Raw genomic sequence first — 12,965 nt, 5'->3', positions numbered from 1 at the left:
GTTCTGGCGAGATAGTGACGTCACGGCGTATCACTCCTATCGGCGACCGTCGAACGATAGGGCGACTCCGACGACTACGTAACCGCGGCCAGTGTACCGTTACTTGTTCACAAGTCACAATTCACAGTAACCCCGTGGCCTCCGACAGCGCAAACGTCGCTTCTGTCCGTGTACGTTTTATTCGTCGTTGGCACGACCGAACGCCGTTGTTTGTGCGGGCCTTTACGCCGTTCTCGTGAAATATTGTGGGTTTTCGCGCTGCCATGAGTGCGTCACGACCAAAGAGCCACCGTCGTGTTTGTCGCGTCCGTTCGCCTTGGCGCACATGAATCGAGCGATGTTCGATTTAGGTGAGTGTGTCTGCGCGCCCTGGTACTTACCGATAACACGGAATAGGCGAACTAAAAATCTATAAATCTGTATTTCATGTGCTCTATTTACCACCGACTTCTGGTTCTGCCAACGCTGTAGTAGGCCTTAAAGATCACTGGTTTTGGGGCTCTTAATTGATAACTACTTACTCGTGGCCAGAACTGACAACTGGTGTAATTTATCTGAAATGTGGATGTAACATGCACAGAACTCTTGATTTGCATTATTTATTAATTATTACCTATACCTACCTATTTTATTTTTTTATTTTTTCGATATCCCTCAAAGACTGTTCTTAACGTAGTAACGTTGATGCGTTTAGATATTGGAAAAATGGGCGACCATGTACAAAAATATGTCAACGACAATGACATGAACCTTAAGAATTCGTTTTGGAAAAAAAACATAAGAAATCTTCCTGGAAGGTAATACGCTTTTTTATTTATTATGTTATATATTTAACTAATTATTATCTTAACATTGTTTTTTTTTCCTATACAATATTTATAATCAAAATAATTTGAATTATAGAGCAAGTCCTAAGAAAGAAAGCAAATCTGTATCTTCTTCAGCTTCAACTTCATTTGATGATTTCCAAGAAAGTGTTAGTGATGCATGGGAAATTGAAGCAGAGGATGAAATTCTACGGATATCAGGTAAAAAATCTATGATTTTAAATTTTAATTTTAAACTGTCTTGGACTGATAAAAATCTAAATAATATACACTATTGCCTGTATATTATAAATAAATTAATTTTGATAACAGTACAATGGAAAACATTTTTATAAATATTAAAATAAAATGCATGGAAAATTTCTTTAAAAATGGTATTAAGTTCATTTGTTGTTCCTTAAACATGCTATAAAATAGTTCTCTCATTTGTTTTCTCCTATTATTGTTATTAAATATTGAAGTATATTATTATGTATTATAATAAAATTCAGGCTAATGTTGTACTTCAAAGTAGTCTGTAGTTTGTTTTGTGTATGCTATGTTAGTATGAGGTTATAAACAACTTATTTTGATGTAAAGTTGTGCAAAAAAATTTTACTTACTCTACATTTTTAGTAATGTTAAAAATTTAAGTTTATATTTTTATTTATACAATTGTGAAATAAAAATAAAATTAAAAAACTATAATTTACTTAAATAAATTATTACCCTGAATAGCTGTGTATAAAGTCAAGGAAAAGTTACCTCTACTAAAATTATTAAGAAAATTCAACCAAAACATCCTGTGCACACCTATGTTGTCTAGCGTATATGCATTAAATTTTTATTGTTTAATTTAATCATTGTACATTTTATAATTGTTATTTTTCTTGTAAATATTTAGAATTTATTTTTATTACTTTTTTCATTTATTTCCATGCAATTATCATTTCTCAAATGAAAAAATAATACAATTTATTATTTCACATAATCTATAATTGAGAAATATAATTATTTAATTGATTTATTTCAATGAATTTAATTTACTGGAAACCTATTTCAGAACAACATTAGTAATATATATCTTTTGTTTATTTATTGTTTTATAAAAATTAGAAAATGTTCAATTTGTAGTTTGTAAACAATAAACTAATATAATGTATATGTATTATGGAAATAAACATGTTAAATAATATGAAGAGAGAAGCTGTCCAGTGACAGAATCCTCAAGATGTGGCATTATAGTGTTCAGTATTTATTAAGTTCCTAAATTAATGTCTTTTTAACTAATGAGAAGAATTTTCTGAGTTATTTTCTTTATTTTGAATGGCTATTGAGGTTATTAAACAGAGGGTAATGGATTGAAATGCCTGAATTGTTTTAGTTTGTAATGGTTCAGCACAACTTTATATCTTAAATTTTATAAGCACATATGGATCTTAGCATTAATTTGTAAATAGAAATTTTATTGCTGAGGGAAAGATATAAAGTAAGAATAGGATGAAGAAGGCGTAGTCTTCTGTTAAATAATCTGTGTTTGAAAAGAAATGATATTATAAATTAAGGAATTTCATCATTTAATTAATTATTTTAAAGTTTGAACTAATTTTCTAAATAAAAATAATCTTGGTATGAAGTTTAGGTATATTTTTAATTATACAAATTTTAAAATAACTATAGTATCATATAAAATGTATTTCTTTTTAAATTAATTAAATTTGTAATTATTACATCCTTTATTTTTGGTATAGAATCATAAAAATCTTTTCTATTTGTTTATCTGTGTTTTATAAATATATTTAATATTTTGAACAGTGTTTGTTAGATTTGTTAATTTTATAATACATAAAAGAATGTCATAGAGTAATATATATTTAGTAATTGACTATAAAAAATAATTAATTTTATAATAATTATGTTTTATATTCAAATCTATATTATAATTATTTATTAGGTATATTATATACAACGTTAGTCCATATAAATAAGTTATGAACATGAAATAGTATTTTGTTTTTACATTATATTTTTATGTATTTTTCATGTTAATTAATTAATAAATAAATAATTTTATTCTTAACCGACTGATTGTTATTTACTTTTCTATTCATTTTTAAAATTGACTCATAATAGATTTATTGTGTGTACATTTTACACGAAAAATATAAAAAAAAAAATTTAGTTTTTTCTGATCCCGAATAATGTATTTTTCTATAATTATATAATTAAATTTATTTTTTAATATAATATTATTAGATAAATAATAGTATGCATGGTGCTTTAGAAAAATACTTTATTTGAAAACTTATGTAGCTTCATTAATCATTAGTTTTATATTCAGGTTAGGTATACTAATTTAAGTATACTAAAACATTAAAAAATTAATTTAGATTGAAAATTGTTATACATTTACTTAATACAATATTTCTTAGTAGAAATAATATGATAAATATAATGTAAGCCAAAAATATATTGTTTAAAATTTCAAGATAGAAATTATATAGTTTTAAAATGCTCATAATTTGCTTCAAAACTAATAAAACATAAAAATAAACTATGAGGTGACATAGATAATTGATTGTCTTTAAATTTAGTAATGGGTCAATTCATTCTAGTACTAAATTTGTCATGTTACGTGTTAGTAAAACAAATGCAATAAGAGATAATACATGTGAATGTAACTTCCTCTTAATATAATGATAATTTTCAATATTAAATTGTATTCAGGTATAAGAGAAAAGTTTAAAAAGGGCAATGAGTATTGTAGTACTTTTGCATTCCATCCAGTCTGCATCCATTAACTATAGACTATCTAATATAAATATGAAATTATATGTGCATGATCATTATAAATGTATATTTTAGTAAATGTTTGTATATCCATAGGCGTTAGGCAGACTCTAAAAGTAGGTAGTGCCCATATATTATTATTGGCCTTCTATATTAAAATTATTAGACTTTTTTTTTAAGCTTAATGTGCTTTTAATATACATATAATAGAAAAATACAAGTTGCGCAATACCATACATAATTTCTGAAAGAGTAGTCATGGCTGGTGATCAGAAATTTTATATTATAAATTGAACAATTGGTTTTTCAGTACATAATTACAATTAGCTCATGACAATTTTTAATATTTAATACTAATCACTACACTTCTACATCTTAAACTACAAACAGAATTTCAATAATAGAGTGTACCACAGTAAATTATCTTAATTTTTCAAATCTGCTTTAAAAATTTGATCTAAAATTGATTTTGATAATTAAGGCACACACACCCATATGTATATTATACTTTTAAAATTGATATAATTTATTTTAATGACAAATTAGATGATATATTTTAACTTTTTGACAATGATTGGCGCACACAAATTAATATGTATATATTTTTAATTTTTATAAAATGATTTAAAGCCTATTTAAAATTAAAAAAAAGTGTTTTGGTCTGGTATGATAGTTTATTATTCAAGCTTAAAAAATCTTTTTGGCGCTATACTCTTTACTTCCAAAATCATATCTAATTAACAAAACATTCAAAGTCAAAATTAAAAACCTCATTTTCCAACACAAATAACATTTTAGTTGGTATCCCTCAAGGAAGCAACATCACTCCTTTCCCCTACACTTCTTCACAGTTGACAACAAATGCTGTAACTGCAACTGATAACACCTATGTCAACAATAGTGTAATCTTTTTATTTAGTCAAAACCTTGAAACAAGCAACCTACTTCAAAATCATCTGAATAGCCTATCTCACTGGTTCAAAATTAAGATCTACTACTAAAAATTTTCTCATGTAACTTTTTTCCTCCGCTCCAGTGACTGTTCTCGTTTAAAATTTGAGAACACAACAATTCTTTACACAAATTAAATCAGATATCTCAGTGTTCTATTTGATAGAAGGCTTATCTGGGGACCCCATCTTAAAACCATACATAAATAACTAAATAGCTGGCTAAACTTAGGCTTCTCCTAAAAACTGGTATTTTTATCTCTAACTGCATACTACTCTACTACTCTACAAATCTCTATTGAAACCTATCTAATATAGAATCACTCTCTGGGATACCTCTAAAACTTCAAACACAAAAACTGTACAAGTATTCTAAACAATATGAACAATATGTCTCTGCATAATTGTTAAACTCCTTTGGTATGTCACAAATGTTGTTCTATAAAATTACATTCAAATCCCTACCACGAAGCAAACAGCTATCACATATTACCTACGCCTACACTCCAATAAGGAACACCACTTAAACACTCTCTTTGTTCAACTTTATACCAATGCTCTACCGGACAACCCAGCTAGAAGCTTGAAATGCGAATGACCAGAGTTCTTCTCAATATACATCACACGTGTATTTTATTATTTCTTTTTAAAATTACCTCTCATGTTCATGAGCTTCTAATGTACACCTCTTATTCACTGCCTAATTTTGTATTAATTTTTATTCATTTACTTATTGTACCACTTGGTGTATAGATTGTAAATTTTCATTAAATAAACAAAATTAAAAACAAAAAAAAAGATAGGCACAATTAATTATATCTATTAATTGTCATTAAATGATTTGTCAACATGTTCTGTATAAATAGTATTTGTTTCTCATATAATGTACAATAGTCGTACTGCTCGTGCTATAGAAAATTAATTTAAATTCATCTTAGAGATCCATGGCTAAAATTTAAAATAAGCTTAGCTTCTCTCTACTAAAAATATATAAATAAATGGAAACTCAATCTTATTTTTTAATACATTAACTGATTAAGAAACATGTTTTTACAATAACAAAATATAACTTATAAAAAATATGTGTCAGAACTTAAAATTAAAAAGTAGTAATATGATATTAAAATACAACTAATACAGATATTAAAACTTGCAAATAAGAATTCCATACATTAATTATTTAAAAGAAGTCTATGACAGGCAGAATGCAGTAATGTATAAGAATCAGTAGTATCTACATTTATATTTTTAATAAAAATTTAATAAAATATATTAATAATAATACATTATTCATTATTATTATGAATATGGATGTAACTTTTATGTATAATGTATATAATCATACATGGAAAAATATATCATTCTAGGTTTTTCAATTTTTAAGTACAAAATATATCAATTTTGAGTGATGAAAATGTAAAAATATTAATAACTGACTGATTTTCTTTTTATAATTTAAATACTTTAATTCTAATTATTTTTGAGATGTATTGTTTCTTTTAAGAGCTGGTTTACTTGTTGGTGATTAGTAAAATTTATGTAGTTCTTTGTGTTTTTTTGTAAATATCTTCAAATCCACCAACATTCTCCATATCATGTTTAACCAACTTATTTTAAATTAAAAGGTGGAAATAAGTGTAAAAAACTTGTTTACTTCTGTAGAAAATGAAAAACTTAGAAAATATATTTAAAGTTTTTGAAGTTTTAGTTATTCTATTACTTGAAAAAATTCAACTATGGATATTTTATTATTTATTTTGTATTAGATAATACAAAATTTACTTTAATTACATTTAATTGAAATACTATCTATAACACACATGTATATAACTTAGCTTTTGACAAAAAAAATATAATAATTTTCAGAAAATGTTTCACAGAACATTCATTAGGTTATTTTTTGGAAATAATTAAAAATAATAATATTTCTCTAAAATCTAAATGTAGAAATAACTTTTATAGCCATATTGTGCATTGTAATTTTTATGAGTTATGATGTACTGAGCATGTCTGATTGCTAGGTGGTCTAGTATGGAATAATGGAGTAATTTAACTGCTCTTGAAACTATTTACTATGAAAAATAACTTAACCATTTGATTACTTGTATAATTTGATTATAATAGCCTAATTTACCATTTTTATTTAAAACCACACACACTATAATATATATACATTTTTAGCAATTAAATTAATAATTAAAAAAAAAAAAAAAGTTTGATATATTAATTATCTGGTTAATATTTATTTGATTATTAATTATATCATCATTATTATTTTTATTATTTATTATTCTTTATGGTTTAATTAAAGCTTAAATGTAATAATTTATTTGTAAACTTAATGTACTGTTTGAATTATGACAATTTGACATACTTTATATGAATGTAATTTAAATATAAAATGATTTAATTTTTGGGGCCTGTGATACATTAGCTTATATTTTATATAATTTGTAATTTCCATAAACTAATAATATAATAATTTCTAAATTCTGTTGTTATATTTATTTTTACTAATAAAGAAGAATATAGGGCAATCTCCACTAATAGAATTATCAAATGGATAATTGGTCTTCTCAAAAATGTAGTTTGGGAACAATTGAAATTCCCTATTTATAATAATTTATAAACGAAATATCTATTTTATGTAAATACATCGTGATTGAAAAATAATCAAAATTTTTCAAATAATTTGTAGTTATAATAGTTAATGAGTTAATAATCAATGTTTATAAAAAAATTTACTTCATACAACTTAGTTAAAAGTTCATCTTTCAAAAAACTAATATTGAAAGTATTACAAATAAATAGATTTTTTTATATATCACTTATTAGTTATTGATCTCACAAATGGTTTAAAAGAATTAAATTTGTTTTTGGCAATGATAGGTAGGTATCATATTGTTAAATTTATGATTTTTTATAGATTCAATAAAAATAACAAATACTTGAATGTTTAAGGAAGATAGTTTTAATATAATGTCTAAATCTAATAGAATGAATGTAACTCTAGCCTAGGAATAATTTTGTAATAATTTTCTCATATATGTATTAATGCAAACAATTTTTTCAAAATGATAAGATCTATATTATTTGTAGTTAATAAATAAATTTTTTTCTTTTAAATCCTTTCCATGGTAATTTTACTTTTAAAATTATTAGTTACATGTTATTCGTTTTTATATTAAAATATGCCAGACAATTAAAAATTAAGTATTTGGTACTTTAATTATTCATATAATTTTAGTTATAAATACTACTATATGCATATTTTTTTAGCTTGTTTGTTATATTTTCCAATAGTAATATTTATTACTTCACCCTTTAGTTTTACTTTGTGTTTTCAACCCATTGAATTTCAGACGTGAAAATTTCAAAGCGTGTGGCCCATTCTGCTGCTGTCAATGTAATTAATAGTCATAAAGCTTCGATTGAGGAAATTCATAAATCAAAAAACTACTCAAACTCTGATCGTAAGTCTTATTGTTCTAGGAATTTCATCTTTATTTTATGTGTAAATATGGCTTATATGTTTTATCATTTGTTGTCAAATTGTGTTGTTTGTATTTACATCAATTGTCATAGTAATTTGTCAATATTCTTTTTAAATCAATAGCATAAAGGACTAATTCTCTAATTGTTTTTGAATCGTTAATAATTTATACATAATCATAGTAATTATTCATAAGTATTTACCTTTTACTAGAAAAATACAATGTGATGTACCACAGTTATTTATTTACAAAAATTGTAGTTTATAACTATGTTACTATGTATTCAAAATGTCAAAAGTGTGTTTTTAAGAATTATTAGCATAAGTATTTCTTTTAAAACTAGTATTATGTTAAGATAAAAATCATAATAAAGAAGATAGTCAAATATTTATGTTTCCAAAGTAGAAATGAAATATTTTATCTTTCATTATTTTTGTGTATGTGTTAGTGGCTTAAGGGGATTTTACTACTTGATTAGAATCTGTATAATTTTTTTTAAATTATATATTAATTTATGTATATAACTATAGTTATGTAACTAGTTAATGACTAAAATTACTCTTTTTAGAAAAAGAATTTCAACTAAACTAAGCATAGGTTTATAGGTATCTTTAATTGTTACCATTTATATTGTAAATTTGTTGTCAAATACATAATTTATTATATGTTACATAGGTTTCTAAAATAGTAGTAATAATTTTAATACATTCATATTTGTTTTTATTTTTTTTTAGCACAAGGAGAATCTAGTTTACAAACTTATAAAGAATCTCGACACACAGAGAATAGAGTAAATTTTTCCAGTAAGTTAGTTATAATCATAAATTACATTTAAACTATTAAATGAGCATTGTATTATTTTTATAATTTAAGATTCTGAAGTTGATACTAACAAATTAACTAAATTCCAAGTGTTGCTTGAAAGTAAGTTATTGCAGTTAGAAGATTTGAAAAAACTTAGCTGGTCAGGTGTGCCTGTAGAAGTACGTCCAATGACATGGAGATTATTAGCAGTAAGTTAATTAAAAATGTCTGTTAAAAATAAATGTCTATTGAATTACTATATAATATACTTTTAAAATATTGTCTAATGTACTTATACTCTATCTAACGAGAAAATGTGTGGAAGAAAATATTTTTTGTTTGATAGTGTCATTCATTGCTAGATGGTGTATTATATATTTTACTTATTACGTAAAATCGGTTATTTTACAAGTGATAAGATTTTTATAACACTAAAATAATTTAAGAATATTATAATAGTGACAAAAGTTACTTATTTATGTTAGGTATGTCATTTGATAATTTTACTCTGAATTTACTAATAATCAACTATATAATTAGATCTGATCACTTTGCTCTCAAAATATTCTTGGATAAAAAATTAACATTATGTACTTCAAACAACATTAAAATAATAATAATTGTTAATGGTTTATCATTGATACAAAATAAAACAAGTATATTCATCATGTAAAAATATTATTAATATATTTTTTAATTTAAAAGAAAGATATTTAGACAATTAATATTATTAAATCACAAAATCAGTTAAATTATATATTTTGTAATTAAAGTATTCATATTATTTGATAAGTTTGTTTAGATAATTGAAATAACAAAAATTATCTCTGTAAAATATAAAGAAGATGTATACTTCTGTATTACATAAATGACAGCCTTGATTTATAATTTATTTTTGTTTATAATTTTACTTTATAGGGTTATTTGCCAACTAGTTCTGAACGTAGACAACAAGCTCTTGATCGTAAGCGTATTGACTATGCAAATCTTGTCAAACAATATTATGATACAGATAAAGATGAAGTGTATAAAGACACTTATAGACAGGTTTGTATCTTTAAAATATTTTTTTTTTTTATTTAAATTTATGTTTATGATTATGTATTTTTATTATTTAGATTCATATTGATATTCCACGTATGAGTACTCCTCTTTTTCAACAAAAAACTGTGCAAGAAATGTTTGAAAGAATCTTATTCATCTGGGCAATCAGACATCCTGCATCTGGTTATGTTCAAGGCATGAATGATTTAGTTACACCTTTTTATGTTGTCTTTTTACAGGAATATCTCCCTATAGGTACTAGTATAATATATTATCAGTATATTTCTGTCAAACTATATGCCAATTTATTCAAATTAAAAAAATTATTTTAAATATTCTATTACTGATGTACAATATTTTTACAAAATAATATTTTATTTAAAAAGAGAATATTTTATGATTTTGTTTATATTATTACTAATTATTCGACTTTAATGTTGTTATGACTAATATGTAACATACATATATATATATAGAGTGTCCCACGAAGTTCTGACAAACGAAATAACTTGAAATCTAATCAATATTTTTTAATTTTTTTTTTTATATAATTAATAGACGTTTGTACTACATTTATGATATAAATGTTTTTATTTTTATTTTATAGTAGGAAAAATAATAAATTTTAAATTTGATTCAAATTTTTTTGAAAAAAATTGAAAATAGCCTATTTAAAAACATATGGAAAAAAATATGTTTAACGTTTATAGTATTTTATTTGAGTTATCCGTTTGCGACTTATTAACATTTAAATATTTGTTTAATTTACTGCTACTGGGCAATTTATAAAACCCAACAATAAAAACCAGAAGTCAAAATGAATCTAAGATAATACACAGATTATCAGATTATATAGGTCCAATGTCCAATAATTCCTATGATCATTCACCATTGTACTTTTTGCATATGGGAACACGGGGTAGAAAGGGGAACTTAATGTTCAACATACATTTTACTGTATTCTACTTAACATAAAACTCCCAAATCTCAATCAATAAATGATTAACAGTATAAATATCAATTCACATCAATAATCAAATAAATAACTCAAATATATTTTACTTTATTACCAACAAAAAATAAAAAATAACTTGCTCCATTCTACCCCGGGCTAGAATGGGGTATATATATTAACATTTTAACATCTAATATTTTTTAAACATAAATACTTTTTTTTATTCATTAATTATTTTTTGAATAATATTTACATGTATGCAGTGCTTCATCATCGCTGTCAACTCCTGCACAGGAGTTGTGTGACCACTTTCTACATTTCATACAACTAATTCATTCTTCAATGGACTTGGAATATAATGGGGCGGAATGGGGTATTACAAAAATATACCCCATTTTGCCCCGTTCCGTCGTGCCCAAATATACTATTTATATCTTAACTACGAGTTTATCCCAAAAATTGCGATTATTTGATGTAAAAAAAAATAACAATCGAACATTAGTGTGTTATCTTATATGTTTTAACAATACTCGGGTGATAGAATAGTATTAAATTCCACTTACCAGCAGTGAAAAATCGACGAAACTTGTAAAAAATTGCTACGAAACAACAAATAGTAAATTAGCGAAAAAAAATGTGGTTAGTGATTATGGCAACGTAATCTATGATTAAATAGAGGTAAAACATTATTATTTCTGACAACACCAAGCGATGCGTTATGTTCCGAATCGAAAACAGCGGTTACCTCGTTGTGCGCCGTATCCCCATTCTATCTTATTAATAACCATTCCCGGGTCATTATCGATAATCGCCGTTATCGATATCCTTAAATTGAGATATAATTTCATTTTGACTTCTGGTTTTTATTGTTGGGTTTTATAAATTGCATAGTAGCAGTAAATTGAACGAATATTTAAATGTTAATAAGTCGCAAACGGATAACTTAAATAAAATACTATAAACGTTAAACATATTTTTTTCAATATGTTTCTAAATAGGCTATTACAAATTTTTTCAAAAAAATTTGAATCAAATTTAAAATTTATTATTTTTTCTACAATAAAATAAAAATAAAAAAATGAAAAAATATTGATTAGATTTCAAGTATTTCATTTGTCAAAACTCCGTGAGACACTCTGTATATATAAACAAACAATAATTCCTTATATTTTAAGGTACAAATATTGAAACACTTGATGTAAGCTCATTATCAAAGGAAAATCGAGACTCTTTAGAAGCTGATTCATTTTGGTGTTTGTCTAAGTTCTTGGATGGTATTCAAGACAATTATATTTTTGCCCAGCTTGGAATACAGTATAAAGTTAATCAGCTAAAAGAACTAATTCAAAGGATTGATGGTGAGTGATGTTTTATTTATTTTAATGAAATAAGTTAATATTCAATATTTATTTAGGTACATTACATAGACATTTAATGAAACACGGAATCGACTATTTACAATTTTCATTTAGATGGATGAACAATTTACTAACAAGGGAATTACCATTAAGGTGTTCAATAAGGTTATGGGATACATACTTAGCAGAGTCTGATTGTTTTGCTACTTTTCAGCTTTATGTATGTGCTGCCTTTTTGTTGCATTGGCGACAAGAATTACTAGAAGAAAAAGATTTTCAGGTAATAAAATGTTAAATGATTGACTTATTTTACGTTATTAACTAATTGATTTCTTTTAGGGTCTTATGATAATGTTACAAAATTTACAAACACAAAATTGGACAGACGCTGATATCAGTTTATTAGTAGCTGAAGCTTTTCGATTGAAGTTTACATTTGCTGATGCTCCAAATCATTTGACTACAAAAAGGTGATAATATTTTTGTAATATTGGTGGCTCACCTTTATATTTATATATTATACATTTACCGCAAATTGTATTTATTTTTTATTAATTAAGATAATTATGATATATTATTATTGATTATTCTGCCGTTTCCATTGTTTATTTTAATTTTAAATACATTGAAATTCATAATTTATTCATTCTACACTATTAAGTTTCCTGTATATATTATATTGATTAATATCAAAGTTATTTAGTTTATTTTTGTTTTATATTTGTATTGTTATTGTGCTCCCAATACAGGGTGGATTGATGTTT

General features: G+C 24.6%; 1 protein-coding gene across 3 annotated transcripts; it reads left to right on the top strand.

Annotated features, from left to right (window-relative positions):
- The first annotated feature begins 22 nt into the window (after window positions 1-22).
- On the top strand, window positions 23-12,745 carry LOC112591645 (TBC1 domain family member 22B). 3 transcript variants are annotated; one of them, XM_025335527.1, is made up of 11 exons: window positions 23-350; window positions 661-797; window positions 904-1,028; window positions 7,909-8,019; window positions 8,775-8,843; window positions 8,914-9,053; window positions 9,763-9,891; window positions 9,963-10,143; window positions 12,019-12,201; window positions 12,258-12,481; window positions 12,541-12,745. In XM_025335527.1, the coding sequence occupies exons 2-11, from the start codon at window positions 685-687 to the stop codon at window positions 12,673-12,675; spliced, it is 1,410 nt and encodes a 469-aa protein (XP_025191312.1). In that variant the 5' UTR covers window positions 23-350; window positions 661-684; the 3' UTR covers window positions 12,676-12,745. The 3 variants fall into 3 exon arrangements, with proteins under 3 accessions (XP_025191312.1, XP_025191311.1, XP_025191313.1); XM_025335526.1 differs by having other exon boundaries at window positions 26-350; window positions 695-797; XM_025335528.1 differs by lacking the exon at window positions 7,909-8,019 and having other exon boundaries at window positions 28-350; window positions 695-797.
- The last annotated feature ends 220 nt before the right edge of the window (window positions 12,746-12,965 follow it).

Source organism: Melanaphis sacchari, unplaced genomic scaffold (genome assembly GCF_002803265.2).
Source record: "Melanaphis sacchari strain LSU unplaced genomic scaffold, SCAv2.0 Contig13_pilon_pilon, whole genome shotgun sequence".
NCBI classification, from domain to species: Eukaryota; Metazoa; Arthropoda; class Insecta; order Hemiptera; family Aphididae; genus Melanaphis; species Melanaphis sacchari.
Note: the sequence above shows the minus strand (reverse complement) of the source record. Positions and strands in the feature narration are given on the sequence as shown.

Excerpts from the sequence above, each read along its gene's own strand:
- LOC112591645 (XM_025335526.1), top strand. The coding sequence starts at position 326 with ATGAATCGAGCGATGTTCGATTTAG. Across the intron at positions 8,844-8,913 it reads GAATAGAGTAAATTTTTCCA|ATTCTGAAGTTGATACTAAC; the intron begins GTAAGTTAGTTA and ends TTATAATTTAAG. Across the intron at positions 12,482-12,540 it reads TAGAAGAAAAAGATTTTCAG|GGTCTTATGATAATGTTACA; the intron begins GTAATAAAATGT and ends GATTTCTTTTAG.